The 22,072-nt window shown below is 32.6% G+C and overlaps 4 protein-coding genes across 4 annotated transcripts; 1 reads left to right on the forward strand and 3 right to left on the reverse strand.

Annotated features, from left to right (window-relative positions):
- Positions 1-7,728: 7,728 nt before the first annotated feature.
- On the forward strand, positions 7,729-9,492 carry LOC105795158 (uncharacterized). Its single transcript, XM_012624662.2, has 4 exons — positions 7,729-8,124; positions 8,291-8,520; positions 8,949-9,056; positions 9,168-9,492. The coding sequence occupies exons 1-4, from the start codon at positions 7,938-7,940 to the stop codon at positions 9,288-9,290; spliced, it is 648 nt and encodes a 215-aa protein (XP_012480116.1). The 5' UTR covers positions 7,729-7,937; the 3' UTR covers positions 9,291-9,492.
- Positions 9,493-9,572: 80 nt separating this feature from the next.
- On the reverse strand, positions 9,573-11,781 carry LOC105795157 (tubulin alpha-4 chain). The gene is made up of 4 exons (XM_012624661.2): positions 11,537-11,781; positions 10,944-11,178; positions 10,475-10,845; positions 9,573-10,386 (listed from the first exon to the last, which is right to left on the reverse strand). The coding sequence occupies exons 1-4, from the start codon at positions 11,627-11,629 to the stop codon at positions 9,733-9,735; spliced, it is 1,353 nt and encodes a 450-aa protein (XP_012480115.1). The 5' UTR covers positions 11,630-11,781; the 3' UTR covers positions 9,573-9,732.
- Positions 11,782-13,311: 1,530 nt separating this feature from the next.
- LOC105795159 (protein SHORT HYPOCOTYL IN WHITE LIGHT 1) lies at positions 13,312-15,411 on the reverse strand. Its single transcript, XM_012624663.2, has 4 exons — positions 15,068-15,411; positions 14,784-14,993; positions 14,631-14,696; positions 13,312-13,924 (listed from the first exon to the last, which is right to left on the reverse strand). Exons 1-4 carry the CDS (start codon positions 15,224-15,226, stop codon positions 13,766-13,768), a joined length of 594 nt encoding a protein of 197 aa, XP_012480117.1. The 5' UTR covers positions 15,227-15,411; the 3' UTR covers positions 13,312-13,765.
- A 1,373-nt stretch (positions 15,412-16,784) lies between these two features.
- LOC105795161 (F-box protein SKIP22-like) lies at positions 16,785-18,595 on the reverse strand. The gene has a single exon (XM_012624664.2). The coding sequence runs from the start codon at positions 18,460-18,462 to the stop codon at positions 17,110-17,112; it is 1,353 nt and encodes a 450-aa protein (XP_012480118.1). The 5' UTR covers positions 18,463-18,595; the 3' UTR covers positions 16,785-17,109.
- Between the last annotated feature and the right edge of the window lie 3,477 nt (positions 18,596-22,072).

Here is a 22,072-nt window from a genome sequence, read left to right on the forward strand (position 1 = left end):
CTGTGCAATATAATTTTTTTTACTCGAAAATATTAATTTTTTAAGTTAATTAAATTTATTTATTTATTTTTCTCGAATCAATTCAAATACAATTCTATTTTTTAGTTTAAATTAAATTGACTTTTGTAATTCGAATAACAGGTTTATATAAATATTTCTTGAATCCTTGATAGTTTTAAAATATACAAATATACAAATTTATATAACAGGTTTGTAATTGTCAAATCAAATTTCTTTTTTTCTCTTATTTATATATTTATGGTTCTCAAAAATGTTAAATTTATCAAGTCAATTTGAATAAATTTGTGCTTAAATCAAGTTTTCAAAAAAAAAAATATATATATATATATATGCACGGGCTGAAGCTAGGAAAAACATTTGAGGGGCGAAATTAAATTGTCTATATCTTTATAATTTTAAAGGATTAAATCAAATTTTTATCATTTTTAGGAGGACAAAGTGTAATTTTATCTTTATTAATTTAAAATTTTTAAAAATTTAAAGAGCCAAAAAGACAAAATTTCCATTTTAAGGGAGGTCTTTCCCCTGCCAGCCCCAAAATCTGCCTCTATATATATGGTTTTTATATTCTAACTTGAAATTTAGCTATATTGCCAACAAGATTTCAATATAGTTGGTTTAAATTTTTTTTAAAAAAAAATTAACTCAAATAAATTTATTTGACTTGGCTCGATTTAGAAAATTTTCTTATCGAATTAAGATAGCAAAATAAAACTTATCAACTGAACTAATTTGAAATTTTCACTCAATTCAATCAACGATCCTACGTGAGCATTGATTCTTCAAGGCCAATCCATTTCTTAACAGCTTGTTAAGGCCCAAGGCTTAAAGCCTTTTAACCATTGACCTTATGAAAATACAAATGGAAATGGAAGATGCTGTTTTGGTGGCTGAGCTCACACAAATTCCCCCAAGTGAATGATAGTATATGATCCTATAAATAGCCACATGAAAATGATTTGTCAACACAATTTCACAGGTATCAATGCTGACTTTGTGTTTGAAGGTTGAGTCTTAGTTCAGTTAGCATCGGCATTATTATCAGTGGAGGAGGATATGAGTTCGAATACGTTGAAGCGCGTTATCCTCTTATTTAAAGGTCCGAGAGGGGGCTATGGATAGTTTTAAGCATTGTATAAAAAAACAAACACTAGAAATCGTGATGCTACACTCGTACGAAATGAAATGAATAAATTAAAAAAAATTTCAGAAATATAAATAATTTTTTTACGGAAACAAAAGAGGAACAGATTGGTCAAAAATGATACCATATCATATGGTCCAAACCACCATATTTGGAACCATAAAAGTCAATATTTGACTTTTGTCTTCTAATTAGAGCCTCTTGGATTGACATTCGCCTCATCAGGTCCTACGACCACTACACGTAGATAGAACTCGCTTGACGCTAACATTCTTGGTCAAATTTTGCTACTAGTCCTTATATTTTGTGTGAGATGTGAATTTAATCCATGTATTTTAATTTGGTCATTTTTAATCCCTATTTTTTGAATTTTAAAATTTTAGTCCTCTCCCAGATAGTAGCAATTAAATCCGTTTGGGTTTAGGGTTTTGCTATTAGTCTTGTACTATTCGTAAACTTATAGATTTAATCCATATTCTCCTATTGGACCATTCTTAGTTCTTATAATTTTCGAATTTTGAAATTTTAGTCTTGGCACAAACAACAACTGTTAATTTCATTAACTGATTTTTTTCATGAGTAATATGTGGAAACAACAAGGTACATGACATTGCACATGTGATAATATGTTTACTGTACGATTTTAGAAATAGAAGAAATTAATGAATTTAACAACTACCATTAGTTAAGACTAAAATTTAAGAATTTAAAAAAGTACAAGGATTAAAAATGATTAAATTAAAATATAGAGACTAAATATATAATTTATGCATAGTACAGGGGCTAATGTTATAATTTGACCTTACTTAGTAGCTCCAAATAAAAGCAGACAATTAAAGGGACTAGTGCTATTCTCTGATTCTTTTTTGCCTTTTCATCATTCCCTGCCATATCTTCTAACATTCCCAAACTCTTAGGAGAGTTGACTGCCTGCTTGCCCCTATATGCATGTATTTATCCTCTTCTTTTTTCTTTTTTTTTTGTTCTTTTTTTCTTTTTAACTTTTGTGAATTATTTAAAAAATTAATTAAATATTGGATCCAAAATTGCTTGGATATTAATAAAAAAATTAGTGATCTGATGACGTGACAAATGATACTATCATTAACGTGATAGTTGACATAGAAAATTATGTCCGAAAATTTTATTTGGAGGACACAATTAAAAGTTTATTATTTTTGTTTAGAGGACTATCTTTAAGTACGGAAACTTTATTTACTAATTTAAAATATAAAAAATATCATTTGCAATGTAAAATAAAAACATGAATATTCAGGGGTGAAATTAGGAGTTGGCAGGCGACTCTTTTAAAATAGAATATTTTTCATTTAAGTTTTAAAAATTTTAAAATTTTAAATCAGTAAAAGTAAAATTACACTTTAATTTTTCTAAAAATATAAAAAATTGATATAATCCTTTAAAATTTATAAAAATATAAACTATTAAAATAATAAAATTATATTTTTACTATTGTAAAAATTACGATTTCTCTTCGTAATCGTTTTTACAATAGTCAATTGCGCTTGAACCTAGAAACTTTTCCTCTCATCTCTCTCATCCATGGCGATCATTTTTGCAACGTTTTCACTTTTCCCATCAACTAGTCTTCAGTGTTAGGCAAGTCATTGGCAACTGCCTTCTTTCCTCCACCTTCTCCTTCTCTCCCCATATCTCTTTCATCTATTCTCCCTTTCATTTTCCTCTCTTATCGCGAGTATGCCACCAAGGTCGTTAATGGTGCCACCTCCTTGCTAGTGACACCCCTTTTACCCCTCTTTCAGTCATCTCTTCCCTCATCTACTTCTTTCCCTGGTTGTTTTGATCCACCCCCTCCCTCCTCCTTCCACCACCACCCTTCTTTTTTTCCTGACAAGTAGAGCGTTCGAAATAATAATATGTTAGCCTAGGGTTTCCCCTTGGCTCCTCTTGAGCTGACTCCTTTTTTATTTATGTCCCCTGAAAATTCTAATTTTTAGGTAGCTTATAAAATTTTAAATTATTATACCATAAAATTGTACTTTAACCATTAAAATGATATTATTGCATTTTTACCATTTAAAAAAAAATACAACTTAATTCGACCTACTAAATTTTTTTTTTAAACTTGAATCAATGATTCTTAAAAATGAAAAGAGAAAATCTTGAAAATCGAACATTGTACATTCTACATTGTATAATTAGTTTCAACTTCTCTCTACTATTCCCATCTCAATAAGAAAATATTGTATTTTACAAAGATATTATCTCTTTCCAATAGTTAATGTTAAACCAGTAATTTAATCTTGAACTTGAGATTTTCATTTGAATTTAATTTTTTAGAATAAAAATACCGATGTGACATTAAACTATTGAAAAAAATACAAATGATGTGACGTCCATATTTCATACCATCCTTTCCCAATCTCAACTAATAGCTAACAACTCTTATCAGATCATTCCTTTATTCTTTTAAACTCTCTTAAATTTTTAAAAAAAACTCGTTAATTTCACAAAAAATTTAAAAATTTTAATTAGATTTCAAATTTTAAAAAATAAACTCGTAAAATTTTTGAAGATCCTGGGATTCGCCAATGTATCGAAACTTTATGCTTACAAATGATTGAAATAGCATTGGAACTTTGAAAAAGAAAATTCATGCTTGAATCAGTTTGGCAATAATTGTTATGTGACGTAGTTAATTTGTTTGAAGCTGCTAAAAATTGAGACTTGCAAGTCTCAAGTTTCACGACTGTGATTGATTTTAATTTGGGCTAAATTGCACCCCCCATCACTTTAAAATAAGATTTATTTTATTTTAATAACTTCAAATATTTCTTTTTAATATAATCACTTTAATTATAATAATGGTTCAAATTATGAAGGATACATGGTCGAGGAAATGGCGAATATGGAAGAGAAGGGTAAAGAATGGATAGCTAGAAAAGAAAGTAAGGTTGAAGAGATGTCAAAAGCGTTTGCTGCAGGAAAAGAGGTTGGCATCATCCCACCCATTTGGTATCTGATGATACAAACAACTATATGAATTTAGATCATGCTTACGAAAGCAATGTCTTCCATATGATTACCAATAAGCAAACAAGCAAGAAAAGGAAAATGTCAGTGTCTGTGTCTCTTTTATTGATAAGCCACTGCTAGTCTGCCACACCAATTTATCTTTTTCCTCTATTCCCAGATTCTATACTGTTTACTTAAGATCCCCCAAAGTAGCTTCTTGTTAATCTTGAGATTATCCTTGTGTTGATCATTATAAAGAAAAAACCAGCTCTGATCTCTAGGGTTTTCTTTCTCATAATGGCAAGATTTATAAAATATTGCTTGCAATCAGCCCTGAAATGTGTGAACCTGATCATCGCAATGGTGGGGATTGCTATGATTTTATATGGTTTTTGGATGGTAAGAGTTTGGAAAAGAAAAGAAAAGAAGAGAGGGTGCTAAACAGGCGACAAAGAGAAGAGGAAGAACAAAAAAAGGATTAATTATATATAGGTCCTAAGATTTAATCAAAGGTTAAAAAATGTCCCATGTCAATTATTCAATGCACTAACTAATTCAAAAATATATATTTTAATTAGAGTCACTAAATTAAGAAAAAATTAGAAAGATCAAAATAGGACAAACCCTATTTTAAAGTGACTGTAGATGTAATTTACCCTTTATCAAGAATTCCAAAGTTCAAGTAAGGCAAGATTGTTGTTTTATATTTATATATATATATAATTAATTGTATAAAACCTCAAATATAAAATTAAATATATCATTATATTTGTTATCATAAACGTCCCTAATAGCGATAGAACGATAGTAAAGAAAAAAAAACATATAGATTTTATGTAAAAACTCTTTCGGAAAAAAATCACGGGCAAAAGAAGAGAAAATTCATTAATGTTGAAAAACGAATGATACAAAAGGGTTAAAAGACCCTTTTTCTAATCAAAGTCAAATAGAAAAAAATAGTTATGTACGAATTCAACTTGTGTTATATAGTTCGAACCACGGGAATATTCCTTGTCCAATTTTGTGCTTAATGGCCTTTAGCCTTACCCCGACTATATCCCATTATTTTGTCACTGTATTTATTTCTTTAACAAGTGATGGATTCAGATGATACAATCTCTAACAATATTTGTATTAAAAAAATAAAGTAATATTATTTATTAAATTAACCTAGTATTGTCTAAAAATGTATATTGATATCATATTTTTATATTTTCAAAATTATTTAATTTTATTAATTGGGTAAAGCACTCTTCTGCCTCCTTAGCGTACACGTCAATATATACGACTGTTTAGTCTCTACTAACTTCTTACTTACAACCAAAATTTCCCCATTTTGTTAACGTCGACACAAATGTTTACATCAATTTATCACCTTATTTCAATTATTTGTTGTCATTGTTAAAATCGGCATATCACTTTTTATTAGTGTTGTTTGAGCTATATTGGTTGGATCGAGAATTGATCGAAGTATTGGTTCGAAAAGTAATTTTGAATCAGTTAGGCTGAAAACCGGTACGAACCGACTAAAAAATCAATTGAACTAGATTTTTTTTTTGAATTTTTAATAAATTTTCAATCATATTGGTTAGACCGGTCATACTAGTGAATCGATAGTCTGATCGATTTGACCATCGATCTAATTTAAAATGAAAAAATAACAAGAAAATTAAAGAAAAAATAAATAAAACATTGAAGCTTTTGTAAAAGCTTCCATTTTTATTTTATGCAACAATTGTTTTCATTTTTCTTTTATTTTTCTCAGCTCTGACTTTTCTGATGCTTTTGTTTTTCATTTTAAATTTGACGTCACTAAACAATTAAATTAACGATTTTGGTAATAAGAGAATTGTATTAATATAAATCCAATAATTTAAAAATGTAATTAGAATATTTTAAAATTTTAAAATTAATTTTAAATTGGAGGTCATAATTGGTGCAATTAACCGTTTTCTTTTTATCTTCAATATGAAAAACTTTGACATCGTAAACATCAATAAATTATGAAAATAATGTGATACGTTATCAATAAAATTAAGTAATTACCAATAAGTGGTTCGAACTTTAGAGATGAATTTATTGAGAGAGATAACTCGAATCTTGAACATAAATTATAAAATAGACATAAAAATATCACAAATAAAAATTAAGAAACAAAGATACGATTCTTGACGTTATTCAAAAATAATGACATGATAAATTATACAGTTAAATATAAAATAAAATACAGGATTAAATTATATTTGAATTTGTCTGAGGAAAAAACAGAAGAAGGAATTTTATTATATCAAAAGGGACAAAAATGAACATGTTTGCATGAATCACGTAAACGAAACCAAATATTTAATTAAAAACAAATTTAAAATAATAAATGCTCATACTTTGAAATTATAACTATTATATTTATTAGTATATTTATTATGATTATAATTATGATTTATAAATTATTGTTAATGATGTAATTATATATTATTATAAATATGGTTCGTAAATTTATTTCAATATTATATATCAATTATAATAAAAACAAAATTTAATTTTATGAAAATTTATATTAAAATATTAAAGAAAAATTGCAAACTGAGTTTCTTAATTGCGTTAAGACTTGAATGATACCAATTTAATTAGAAGCTTGATTATAAGTAGAAATTCTATGCGTGTGAAAACCATGTATTTAGAATACATAGATGTGTTTGAAAATAACATAAAATAAATAATAAAACGTATGGGTTAAAACTAATTAATAATAACAAATTAAATATGTACAATATTCAAATAGAATGATTAAATTAAATTGTGAGCAAAATAGAATTTAAACACATAAATACATCATATTAAGAATGCTAAACGAGTACAATTGTTTATTATGGTATTGTCATCAATCTTGAGTTGGTGTCGAGTTAACATGTGACACCAACTCAATCAACAACATTGTTAATACTAGAGTGCATATGCGTGTGGAAACTACAAATTTAGAACACAAATGTGTGTTTAAAAATAACATATAATAAATAATGAAACGTATGGTTTGAAACTAATTAATAATAACATAAGAAATACGTACGATTTTAAAATTAAAAAAATATTTATTACTTTTTTTAAAAATTTAGCACTATTTTCAAAATTGAACAAGACTGATTGATCGAATGAGAGATATTGATTAAGAATAAGGGATTGGATCGGTTGACCTACAAATTGATTGAATTGATGATCGGACCAATTAAACAAACCTTTTTTCTATTTTTAATAATTTATTTAATCAAATTAAATAAACTGATAGGATAAATATTGGTAGTCGAACTGATTAAATCATTTATCGAATTTTGAAAATGTCAATAGTTAAAATTTTCTTGATTAAATTAACATATAAATTAAAAATGGACCCCACGTGAGAGGTCTTTAACACTGAATTGGGAACCACAACTGTCGATAACCACGAAGCCCAACCGCACACCTCTTTGCCGCGTACATTAGCAACCGAAACCTCTCCCGCTCTAATTTACGCTCACTCGGTTACGCCCACCCCCATCGCCTTTCTTCTCGCTACTTGTTAAAGTTGTAATTTGCTTTGCTTCCTCTGCTCTCCACGCAATAATTTACCAAATAAATAAATAAATAAATAAATAAATTCTTTCCCATTTATTCACTCAACCCAGAAAAGCTATTAGCTATAATAAATAATCTAAATTTCTTGACAAAATTGAAAATTATGTCTCTATTTATGATTACTTGTTTAAGATTTTAATGCAGAGATATTAAGGGGAAAAATAAAATAAAAATGGCTTCTCTACAGATGCTGAACCCTGTGTTTTCTTCCATTTCCATTTCCCACTCAAAATTTCCAGGAAAATCTGATTCCAGGAACAAAACCCTCAACTTCAATAGTTGTAGAAGCTTCAAGTCCTTGCACAGCCAAAGATCTATTATTCGTTGTGCAACTCAAGATGATGACAACAAAAACAATGGTATGTTCTTCAATTTCTAAGGATTCTTTTTTTTTTTTGCTCATTTTAGTTGTGTCAAATATTCTGAAACTAACCCAAGTCAGGTCCTTCAAAAACAAGTTGAAATTTTGGTTCATTGGGTGCTTATAAAATTGGGTAAAATTTTATGGGTTTTGTTTTGAATTAGGTGAAGAGTCACCTGAGTCACTGTTTCTGAAGGAGTTGAAGAGGAGGGGGATGGCACCAACTTCATTGGTAGAGGATGCTAAAAATACCAATTATGGATTAGATGAGGAGATGAAAGTAGGGGAAGAAAGGGGAAGTGTCTCCAAAAGGAATGTTGTGTCAACTGAATTTGATCAAAGCTTATCTAATCAAAGGGAACGATCCATGGAGTTGAATAGTGAAGGCCTTGAGGTTTCTTGCTTTTTTCTATTTACTCAATGATTTTGCATGCTGGTGTGCCTTGTTTTGACCTCATTTAACAATCTTGCTTGTGTTCATTTCAAACCTTAAGCACAATCATGTACTGTATGAATTGTGATGGTAGCTTCATAATCTGAATGATCTAGATTTTGGACTTGTTTCAATGAACTTTTGTATAGATGATATCATACATTTTTGGTATTGTAATTAAACATTTCAAGAAACTAGATTTCTCTATCTTCGGTTCGGAGAATGTTGTGGAACCAAGAAGAACATCTCTTTGTTTTTACTTTTGTTCACATAAAATTGTGTTTGTTCGTTATCTCTTTACTTCAAGTAATGTGCATGATTTCATTTAATTTGTGAATGCAAGCATATGTGAGATGGCAATTGAACTTATACATATAATCGTTGTTCAGGGGCTGGTTCCGCGGGCTAAACTGTTGCTAACACTAGGAGGAACTTTCTTCCTCAGCTTCTGGCCTTTCATCCTTTCAACTATAGCATTCTTTTCTGCTCTCTACCTTGTAAGCTCCCTTTCTTCCACTTTTCAGTTTTAGCTTTAGGAAGAACAAAGAAGCTCCCTGTCATCATGGGCTATAGTATTTGTAATGTGCTGATAGTTTTCCCATGGGCAGTATTTCGGACCATCTTTCATTCACGATGGAAGTAAGACACCCGTTTCACCACCGCAATACATAGATCCTTATACACTTCTGGAAGATGAAAGGATTTCTCAAACTGCCCCTCATGTAAATTGAAGAACAAGTGTTCCCACCATACAAGAAAATTCTTGGGGTTTAAATAACAGGTTTATATTGTCATATTTCCTTCACCTCCTGTAATCTTTGTAAATACAAATATCAGCAGGAACTTCATGCGATAGCTCAGTGTCTTCCATACTGTTTTTACTGAGACAATTCCCGGCCAAATTGGCCTCAATTACACATATAGATGACTTTATATTTGTTACCATTATTTTTATAGTCACATGCATGGGTTCAACTAATTTAAATTCTTTTCAACAATGGAACACTAGAAAATTAGCCGAACTACTCGTCAAATCTATTGCAGTCCATATAGAGTCTTGAACAAAGCTTCGAAGAGTCGAAGTTCACACAATAGAACAAGCAAAAACACACGATAAAAGCAAACAAATCATTGGGTAGCAAAATGCAAGCCCTCCACTCAAACATTACTTATTTAGTACTCATCTTCACCTTCCTCATCACCCTCGCCTGACTCAGCACCGACTTCTTCATAATCCTTCTCAAGTGCAGCAAGGTCCTCACGAGCTTCCGAGAATTCTCCTTCTTCCATACCCTCACCCACGTACCAGTGAACAAAGGCACGCTTGGCATACATGAGATCAAACTTGTGGTCAATGCGGGAGAACACCTCAGCAACGCTGGTTGAGTTGGAAATCATGCAAACGGCTCTCTGGACCTTAGCAAGATCACCACCAGGAACGACAGTGGGTGGCTGGTAGTTGATACCACACTTGAATCCAGTTGGGCACCAGTCAACGAACTGAATAGTTCTCTTGGTCTTGATGGTGGCAACAGCAGCATTGACATCCTTGGGCACAACATCACCACGGTACATCAAACAGCAAGCCATATACTTGCCATGGCGAGGATCACACTTGGCCATCATAGATGAGGGCTCAAAGGCACTATTGGTGATTTCAGCAACTGATAGCTGCTCATGGTAAGCCTTCTCAGCAGAGATGACTGGAGCGTATGAAGAAAGCATGAAGTGTATTCTTGGGTAAGGGACCAAGTTGGTCTGGAATTCTGTTACATCCACGTTCAAGGCACCATCGAACCTAAGTGAAGCAGTCAAAGAGGAGATCACCTGAATCACAAGAGAATTGACATGTTAAGGCAAGCTATTACGGAGAAGACAATAAAAACAAATAATAAATGCAAGGATTTTATGATACCTGGGAGACAAGACGGTTAAGATTGGTGTAAGTGGGTCGCTCAATGTCAAGAGAGCGCCTGCAAATGTCATAGATAGCCTCATTGTCAAGAAGAACAGCCACATCAGTGTGCTCCAAAAGGGAGTGCGTTGAGAGGACACTGTTGTAGGGCTCAACAACAGATGTGGAGACCTGGGGTGATGGGTAGACAGTGAAACCCAACTTGGATTTCTTGCCATAATCAACAGACAAACGCTCCAAAAGGAGGGAACCAAGACCAGATCCAGTGCCTCCACCAACAGCGTTGAAAACAAGGAAACCTTGAAGACCGGTACAGTTATCAGCAAGCTTCCTGATACGGTCCAAGCACAAGTCAACGATCTCTTTGCCAACTGAAACAAGTGAACAACTAATTGTTAGTTCCAGTAAAACAAATAAACAAATCGTAGACATATGAAGTGATTAATGAAATAAGGTTAAAAGAATTTACTAGTGTAGTGGCCACGGGCGAAGTTGTTGGCAGCGTCTTCCTTGCCGCTGATGAGTTGCTCAGGGTGGAAAAGCTGACGGTAAGTACCAGTCCTCACTTCATCAATAACAGTAGGCTCAAGATCCACAAAGACAGCACGAGGGACGTGCTTTCCAGCACCAGTTTCACTGAAAAAGGTGTTAAAAGCATCATCACCTCCTCCGACAGTCTTGTCACTTGGCATCTGGCCATCAGGCTGTTAACACACGCAACCCCTCGTTATTTACTCACCAAACCTTACATTCCATAGATAAATGACAACAATCTAATAAAGCCTCCAAAATGTTCTAAGGAAAGCGTAAGACAATGTTCAATACTACAAAACTTTAGTCCAAATCTGAAGCGAAAACCTAAAAACCACTAGCATTACCAGATCTGATAGAAAACAAAGCCAAACACGAAGATCGAAGACCTAAAATTCTCAGATCCAATAGAAAATCAAACAAATAACTAAAATATGCAACGGATCTAAGCAGATCTAAACGAAGTGAAGTTACATACACTGACATAGAGAATCGAATAATATAGATCTGAATCAAAATAAAAAGAGATACCTGGATTCCATGTTCAAGGCAGTAAAGCTCCCAGCAGGCATTTCCGACTTGGATACCAGCCTGACCGATGTGAACTGAAATGCACTCTCTCATTTTCGCTTACTAAAAATTCAAAAACGTAGCAATAAAGAAGTAAATGGAAACCGAAAGTAAATCGAAGGCGTTTATGAAGACACCCTCAGAGATTACAATTTGAAATGCGGTGGTTCTAAATGATGGAGTGGATATGGATATTTATATCGGGAGCGTGTGAGACAATTGCAGGTATTTGAGGGTGGTGCTGTGGTTAAACTAGGGCAGAACAGGTTGTAGTGTTGGTGTGGCAGAATATGATTGGGTTTTTACTAACTAACGTTCTAACCATGGTTAGTTGCATTTCCCATTTTTTTTAGTTTTTAAATTTTGCCGCCCGTTGGACTGGTGTGGCTGGACGATCGAGTTGCTGCAACGTGTACCTTTGTTTATTTACTATTTTTAAAATTTTAATTTTGAAATTTCACGGAAAAAGGGAAGTAGACTTCAATATGAGTGTTTAAAAGCAAGTGGTTGGGTTTGGTAGGGGATGAAAATATAAGGGTAGCGAATTTTTACAAAAAGAAAACTCAGAAATTTAATAAGAAATTCAACTTTAACCCTTTTCACCTGAATTTAATTTAATTATTTTATTTTTTATTTTGAAGTAAATAATATTTTTTAGTTTAAATTTAAAAATTAATATATATTTATTTATCGATAGCGAAAACTTTATATATATATATTAGTGACTTTTTTTCTGTAAATACATTAGGGAGGGATGAATTTACCTCAAATTCAACCCCAATCCGTCCCATCCTTAATCCGATTTTTGGAAAAAAATTGGCCCTAACGAATTGAATTGGGTAGAAACCCATTAAACTTGGGCTTTTTTTACCATCCTTAATCAAGGGTATTACATTAATGATCATTGAACTATGAAAATTTTCAAAATAGTTACTTAACTATTTAATTTTGTCTTTTGTGGTCATCCAACTATCATGAATTTTTTAGTGCTTCTATTTCTACGATAGTCAATTAGTGATAAAAAGACAAAATTGAATAGTTGAATACTGCTTTGTAATTCTTCACGCTTAAGTGATTACTAATGTAGCTTACCCAAATTATATTGGTAACTTTTAGTAAGTTTTTTTTTTGTAACTCAACTATTTGATTATCTTTTTAGTTACTACTTGTTAAATGATTAGTAGAAAATGATTTGACAACTTTTAAAATTTGCATAATAGTAAATTTTAACCCTCGACATTTATACATTATATTAATTTTGATTCTAAAAAATTAACCTTTTTTTACAATTTTGCTTTTCTTTTGACAGTGGGTGTTAATTTTTTTAAAATGAGAAAATATAAAATAATTTTCTTGATTTTTCGAGTGTTTCTATTTTGGTATATTCATGATTAAATGTAACTGATAAAGTGAAAGGGACACAAAGAAACCAAAAAAGATCAAATTACATAATGTGCAAACATTGATAGTTAAATTTTTATAATCAAGATTAAATTAACACAATGTATAAATGTTACGCGTTAAAGAATTAAAGTTACTATTATGCCGATTTTAAAAGCTACATCGTCATCATTGTCAGTGAACCATTTAACATACCTTATAAAACAAAACAAAACAAAATAAAATAATTAGATAATCATTTAATAAGTTAAAAAAAAAAACTTAGCAATATTACGAGAATAATGAAAAATAAAACTTACCTGATTTGCTGTAGGAGACGAAGAAAGAAATGGAGGTTTCAAACAAGAGGGCAAATAACCACAACTTTCACAAAGTACATAGACCTATAGTAGAATTTAACCTTTATTTGTAATTGTATTTTATTTATTCTTCTAAACCCTAAAAGAAAAACTCTAGTGATACTTTAAGGGAGCTTGTACAACTCATATCTGTAATACATGGCCAAGGGATCATAAGTATCAACAAAAATGGCTCATTTATACCTTATTGCCTGTCTCATATGAATCGATAAACATATGGAGTTACGTTTATCCATACACCTTCCATAAAGCACCTTATTTTAATTTCTCGGCCACTCCGAGACGATACTCGTGTTCATAAGTTACTCTACAATTAAAGAAAATGCTATGTGAAAGACTACCCGATCAGCGGTCACCTTTTTCATATTCAAGGCTGAAGAAACTTCTTTGAAGATGCAGTTTAAGTCTGTAAATTGTATTTAACACTGTTTCAAGTGGCCGGTTGTGCACCATTCCATGAGCGCGGGTCATTAAAGGGTTCATTGATCCTACGGTGGTCACGGCTTTCTTGCATGAATGTTACCCCAGTCCATATCCCCCGTATAAGTAAGATGGTTACAAACACAGCACTTCCAAGGGTGCAAACCACCTGTTTCCGATCAAAACATGTTAGAAGAGAACAAGTGTCATAAAAAGATCAGTTTGTAGAACTCAGCACTCAAATAACATTTCAAGCAAATTCCAACCAATGCTCAAAGAATTCAACTTCAAGTAAAATAATGACAATACAACAAAGAATCAACTTCCGCCATGCAAGGATATTAACCAGCTTCGGTCCTACATCAGTATGTAATACAACAATTTGTTTTCTAACATTGTAAATACCCAAGACCACAGTTTCAAACGCAAGAGAGTTTTTTTCTGCCCTTCCCACAGTCCCGAGTCAGTACATGGATTTTCACATTGAAAATTGCTTATTGGTTCACCATAACATCTTCCGCGATAAGTTGGGGTCAACAGAACTACCGGCTGAATCAATGCAGATAAAAAGGGATAACCCGGAAGAAAACCAGTTTGCCAAAATTGAGCACGCTTATTGAATTTCCAGCCCCAACAGACAAACATTTCATCAACCAATGGAAACCCTAAACTATCAATTTCACAATATTTCATTTCAGTTCATGGAACCATTCATCCCCTTCTAGGTATAAACTAGTTTTCCCATAGCATTGGCCAAGTCAAGCTTATCCCTCTTGAAATCAAGATTCTCCATTTATGTTATTATAGCTGAATGTGATTGGAATAGAAAACTACATTAAATAGAAAACAAAGGGGAGATTAATATGACGAATTACCTCAAGAAATGCCTTTAAAACCCATAAAAATGCCAGTATCAGAACTCCATCAACAGAGAATCCAACCTACAATAATTCAAAAAGAAATGAAAATTTCAATACTTGAAGCAGGAGAAATAAAAAAGAAGATGGTGTATAAATTAAAGGGTGTACCAGTTTAGTAGAGATAGAGATGGGCAAAATAGCTCGTAAGGCTTTCCTTGCTCGTTTAGATATCTTTCTAAATACGTTTTGAACAAATCTAACAAACAGATCCAAGCTCCTATCTTCTTCCTCTTCATCGTCATCTTCTTCATCGTCATCGAACTCCGAAGTGATCGAACGGCTCCAGTTGCGAGGGCCATCCACAAGATTATCAATCCCCTGATTAACATTTCAAACTCTGGGTTTACAAGTCTCGAGCAAATATATTGTATTTGTAAAAAAGGGGCACTGACCTGAGGGTAATTGGGGATTCTTCGTGAAGCAAGAAGGGGCTGAAAGGAGTGGGATTTGAAAGGGAGGGTTTTGGGGTTACAGGAAAAGTGAAACGGCGGCGGTTTTTTGTTGGGGAAGATCGTGAGAAACGGAGGTGAGTGGTTGACGGTGAAAGACATGAGACTGGCAATTATGGAAAGCAATAACACTATAACATGGGTTGTTCGAGGTTTTATTAGCCCTTCATTTTTGTTGTTTTGCTTTTTCTCTTGAATTTGTGTATTAAAAGCAAAAAAAAGTATAGCACTTAACCATTTTTATTGGGTCAAGTTCAATTCTTGTAGTTGTTGAAAACTATGAACCCAGAAGCCGTGTTACTGTGATGGGCAGAGTATTTATCGCTATGATTTGGTTTTGAGTCGTATTGCTATTAAAATTTTGCAAATAATTTTATTATTTATGGAGTTATGATTCTATCAAGAGAATAATTTTTTTTATTTTTTTTATTTTAGGGTGAAAATGTATTTTTTTGGGTCAAGTTCACATCGCATATTCTCGTAAGTCAACAATCTTGATTAAGAAAATTTACTTTGCAAACTAAAGACAACTGCGAGCTTAAGACCTTATTTCGTACCATAGGGTAATATTCCCTCACAATTAGACTTGTTCATGGGGTTGGGCCGGGCCTGCTAGAAAAGTGAGAGGTTTAGGCAAAATATATGCTTAAAAATTAGACTTTGGCAAAAAAAAGACTCGTTCTAAAAATGGGTTGGGCCTTGGGTAAAAAGTATTTTGTTCGAGGCTCGGCTCAAATTCACTAAATGACAAAAAAAATCTACTATTTTAATGATATTTTAATGGTATTTTTTGCTATCATTCCACTATTATGTTACTATTATTTTGTTATTATTATTTGGGTATTGTATAACACTTGTTTTATTGTTAATTTTGCTATTATTTTAAAGACATTTTCTTGTTAAGTTGCATCTATCTTAGTATTATTTAATTATACATATTTTTTAAAATTTATTTTTAATTTGTTCGGAAATATTTATTTTAATGTTTTCAGTATTTTTGATGTATTATATATATTTAAAAATAATGTAAAAAAGAATAATATAATATAAAAAAATTTAATATGGACGAGCCGGGTCAAACTCAAATTTTACCATTTTTATCAGATTTGGACAAATTTTTAAACTCATTTTTAGACTAGCCTAAATTATTGCTTGGGCGCAGCTTAAACCTGGCTCATGATAACTTCTACTCACAACCTCATACCATCACGACAACTTGCCTAACATATTCGAAGTATTCAGCACTCACATGTTATACATATCCTTTCTCTTGTTGTGACATCTAACGTGATATCTAGGACGTCAAAATCAAAGTCTGAAACCAATACACGAGTAACAAGTGATACCTAAGAATGATCAATGACAACCCTTTAAATACTCTCTCCTTGAATAATCTCAAATCTCTCTTGTCCCTTCTTCCTCTCCAATCCTCTTCGGATACTCACATTTCGGTCATCCTAATTTCCCTACAACTCTCCGTCCATCGGTCAACCATCAAACCACCAAAGTTTCCTCCTCCTTGTATCAACAAGTTTCATCTGGCAAGCTTTTGCATGCACCAAGAGATAATATATCCGTCTGCATATATTCTAAATAAGTTCCTTGTAACAGAGTTTAGGCAAAGGGTCTAAATTGTTGCAGATAATGGCCAATGCTCCACTTTCAACACAGACATAATTTCATTGTAAAATGGTCAAGATTGGTTAAAATACATAGCCAGCAACCAGTCTAAGTGCTAAACCAATCTTGCAAACACATATTTACAAAAGCATAAACTTACATTTCATTAAACAAAAGAAAAAAGGCCATTGACACCACTCAACAAGAAGTTGGTATTAAAATCATGGCACTTACAAGCATCAAAAAGGGTCTAAAAACATGCAAATGTTCTTATATACATAAACATGTCAGGTCTTTATATGATACCCTAAAACGCCATATCTATTTGGATCAAGTGGAAGAGTGACCAGCAGCTAGCCAGGATTTCAGTCTAGTACAACATAACCTTGCCTTCGAAGACGGCGCAATTGATGAAGGGGCGGTACACGAAGACGAGCAGGAAGGTCATAATCATCATCATGGACAACATGAACACCTCCAAGTGGAATAGGATCTCTCCTAACCGGGAAGTAAGAAGGCCTATTGACACGAGGGAAGCCTCGCCACCGTGTAATCGCCCGTTTACGCTTCTTCTTACTCTCCCAACATGAATGATATATCTTTTTCCAGTTCCTCGTTACTCCTAACCAATGTCCAAACTCCTCTTCAACTTTCTTCCTCCATAGATCATTATTCGAAGCCACATATCGCATCTCAACTGAAACGCATGCCATCCTTGCGACATCCGTGCCGGGCAATGAGTCCAGAATCTGGAGCTTTAAGTCAGCTGGGAGACGCATGAAACAAGCTGGAAGAGGCAATCCAATCTTAAAAGAGAGATCTATCAACAATGGCAATGCAAGTCCATCCTTAACAACCTTCCAAAACTTGAAAATTTCTTTTTCACGATATGAAATATAAGACCCATCTTGATTATTATCAGTCCTAGTGTAATTCTTAAAACAACGTGCCCACAGTAAACCCATAGTTGGTTCAAACGTATATCCATCCAAAGACAATCTATATACCGAACCCCCTTTAACTAAAGACCCATAAACCTGGAGAAAATTGTTTAAAGTTTGAAACTTTAAAACAATATAATCAGTTAAATTAGGCCCAAAATCATGATTGGCAATCAAAAGTTGAGGCAGGGAATAACAAATTGAAACAGGGGAAGACGACTCATCTGGCAAACGAAACCGATCAATTTTCAAGCCTGAAACTGTATCAAACAACACGAAACCCGAATCCAATAAAATCACGTGGATTTCCATCGCCATGAGGTTGTGAATGCTACGAATATCACCCAGTTCTTCCCCTAAAAACTTCCTCAATAAATAATGCTCCAAGAGCCTTCCTTTATTAGCTTGTTGAGAAACTTGGGGCTCGATCAACATGGGTTCTCGAACTGGGTTCTCTCGATTGGCGCTGGACTCTGGCATTAGGATCGGTTCTTGAAACAGGGTTTGAGGAGGTGGAGAAAAAGCGTTGGGGTTAAGGGAAAAATAGATAAGGTCACCGGAAGCAACACCGAGGGAAAGGAGGGAAACCAGAGGAGACGGCGCGTGGAGGAGGTCCTTGGCGTTGAGGGAGAAACGGAGAGAAGAGGGAGTAACATGAAGGGGATTGAGCGGGAGACAGGGGAAAACGGCTTCTTGGAGTTGAAGAATCGAAGAAGATGATAGAAGTTGTATCCTTAAAGTTTCTTTCGATTCGAAATTTCTCAGTCTCAGTTTCATGGCTTTCTTCTCTAAATTAAAGAAAGGGGTCGATTCCAGAATAGCTTCGGCTGAATCGGAGTTCCCCTTTTATAGGTTATATAAAATAATTTTATATTTGAGTCCTTCTGCCTTTGCCATATCAACAGACTACGAGATTTTCTTATTTATCCTCAGCTTTCTGTTACCGCGTCATTTTCTCCCTCCTTCCCCTCCCCTACCCACTATTTTCATTAGTTTGTTACATCTCTATAGATTCTTCGTAAAATTATAATTTAATTTTTATTTTTATTTTTAAGAATTTAGTTTAAGAACTAAAGCTAGCAAGAGCTCGAGGCACATTAAGATTTTGATTTGACATTTAAGAAGTTTAATCCGAAATTGAATTTACTTAGATTTCTTTAACAAACTTGAATGATTCATTTTGAGAAATAAATGACTACCACGCACACTCTCTTGAAAAATCAGCTCATTTGAAAACTTAGTTATTTTACTTTTAGCCTAATCCGTCAATGGCTCAATTAAGAAGATTATTTTTAAGACCAAATTGATTTGTTTGCTTGTAAATTTAGTCTATGCAACGCAATGCTAGCTGAATACATTTGGTTTTCTTTAATATTTTCTTTTCTATTTAAGGCTTAGTTTAGATGAGCGGTGTGTTTAACTGTAATTAGTGTAAAAATATGGTCATGAGATTAGATGTTATAACGATACTGTAGTGTGAGACAAAAAGTAAACTAAACGCACTGCATTGCACCGCACCTAATCACCCATTTAAACCCACTTAAGTTTCTTAGTTAGAAAGAGTTACGCTTTCTTAACCGCCTGTATTTTTGTTTATTTTTTTTATTTTTACGTCCTTTTTATATATAAAAGAGTAGTCACAAGACACACAATTTTGATTTGAAATAACTTATCCTATATAATAGAAATCTCATAATTTCTAAAATTTTAAACAAAAATCTAATCCTTAAAAAGAAGTTGGTTAATATCTATTGATATAAATTTAAAATTTAATTTGAAACTATAAGATAAAATATCTCAACAAATGATTATTTCAGCAGTAGAGTTGTTCATAGGCTGAACACTAATAAAATTTTAGACCTGATTGATAGGTTTGGGCTCGGCTTGAAAAATAAGCTTAAATTTTTGTTCAAATTTGGCCCAGATAAAAATGTTAAAATTCGAGTTCAAATTCGTTCAGATTAAATTTTTTATATAATTTTTTTAAAAATATAATACACCAAATACACTAAAAATATTAATAAATGTTTCCCAACAAATTGAAAATAAATTTAAAAAAGTCTTTATACTTAAATAACACTAAAATAAATACAACTTAACAACCAAATATCTCTAAAATAATAACAAAACTAACAATAAAACAAGTGTTATACAATATCCAAACATTAACAACAAAATAGTAGCAACATAATAGTGAAATTGTAGCAAAACAGTTACAAAAAGTGGGAAAACAACAGCAAAACAACAAGTTTTTTTTATTGCAAATTCGAGCCGAGCCAAAAAAACCTTACCTGAGGTCCGACCCATTTTCTAAACGGACTTTATTTTTTGCTCAAATCCAATTTTCAAGCCTATATTTTTACTAAAATATTCTCATTTTTAATAATTTAATTTTAATAGTTTTCAATTTTAATGACTTTTAAGAGTTACACAAAGTATGAATATAAATTAGTTTATTTAAATTACATCGCAAGTCACCTTAAAATAGCGCTATTTCTATTTTACTCACTCTAAATATTTTTTGTCAATTTAATCACTCTAATTAAGATAATTATCCAAATTGGTCACTGCTATTAAAAATTCCATTAATTCATTAATAGATTACTTGACGTGATACATTAACCAATTAAACAATGACACATGACACTTTTTTCTTTTTCTTTTTTTTTTTTACTTTTGTCTAAAACTTAGAAACTTCTTTATAATTATTCCAAAATAATTTTTCCTCTCCTATCTATAACTAGCAAATGGAGATACCAAAACCCCCATTTTTATCTATACATTAAATTAAGAGATAAATATGAAAATTTTGATAATATAATTATTAAACATAAAAATAGAACTTATGAATTAAAAATGAATTTTGGGAAATGAAAAAAACCTTTTTTTTTCTATGAAAATATAAATTTTCTTCAAATTTTTGAAGCATATCAAATCCATCCTCCAATCCCACAAAACCTTAGGATTCATCCAGATTTATGTATTGCTTCAGAAAAAAAAGAAGATATACCCAATTATGTATATGAATTTGCCACAACAAAGAAATTGCCTCAACTTGGAGAAAACTTTTTCCTTTTGTAGCTATGGAGATAATACAACAAAGGAAATCGAAATTTAATCAAATTATTCTTAAACTACAAGTGACAAATGGGTAATGTTTGCAAGGAATAAGAAAAGGAAACACTTGAACTCGATTGTTTCATTTAAGCCTGCAATTATGTACATTTACCAGCACAAACAAACAGAAGGTGTAATCTGTAACTTTAGGTTGAACTAGAGCTGATCATGGGTTGGGCTACTCGGCCAGGCCCGACGGCCCGCCCAAAAAATGAGAGGGTTCGGGTAAAAATATAGGCCTGAAATATAGGTTTGGGCAAAAAAAGAGGTATGTTTAGAAAATAGGTCGGGCCTCGGGTAAAACTTTTTTGGCTCGGGCCCGGCTCAGCCCGAATTATATATTAAATATATATTTTTTTAATCAAATATATATTTTATTTATTAAATATATACATTTAATATGGGTCGGGCCGGGCCGGGCTCGAGCTTAGCAATTTTCTTTCGGGCAGGGCTTGGACAAATTTTTAGGCCCATATTTCGGGCTGGGCTGAGCCCGGGCCTAGAAAATGGGCTTAAAATTTTGCCCGAACCCGGCCCGGCCCGACCCATGATCACCTCTAGGTTGAACTACTATAATATGATTTGTATTAGGGATCGATCCGTATAAACAGCGAGATAGTAAAAGTGGAGAAGAACGAACACAAATATTTTATATAGAAAACTCCTCCGAAGTGGATAAAAACCACGGGCAAAGGAGGTATCATCTTTTCACTAAATGAGTAAACAAACAAGAATACAGTATGGAGGAAAGAAACCTAAATGTAAGAATCAGAACCCCGAAAACAAAGTCTTAACTTGGAAACAAAATTCTCTCCATAGTTACTACGAAACTCTCACCTAAACTCATATACGACTACATCTTGCTGCCCTCGAGAAAAACCCTAACTGATTGGCATGTCAAAACAAGGATACAATGACCCTTTAAATAGGCTTAGATTAGAGTTCTAATCATACTAACATATCCCTAGAATAATCCGAGTTCAATTGGAAGAAACAATCCTGCTTGAAGTATAAAACACAACTACATTAGGTGAGATATCATCGTGACGTTGCCTTTTCTCCTACCTCATGTGATCGCCGCCTTGTCCCGATGTCCCGATGACCCTCATTATAACGTCGTCCCTTGTTCGTCGTATCATCGCAATGTCATATATCTCCTCGTCTTGATGTTGAGCGTCTATCTTTTAGAAGTGCCCGCAAAACATTCGATAAATGCGAGGCACACCCCACAATTTGCAAGAACTTGTCTTGCTTGCAATATTGTTTGAGG

The sequence above is a fragment of the Gossypium raimondii genome, chromosome 3 (genome assembly GCF_025698545.1).
Source record: "Gossypium raimondii isolate GPD5lz chromosome 3, ASM2569854v1, whole genome shotgun sequence".
Taxonomy (NCBI): Eukaryota; Viridiplantae; Streptophyta; class Magnoliopsida; order Malvales; family Malvaceae; genus Gossypium; species Gossypium raimondii.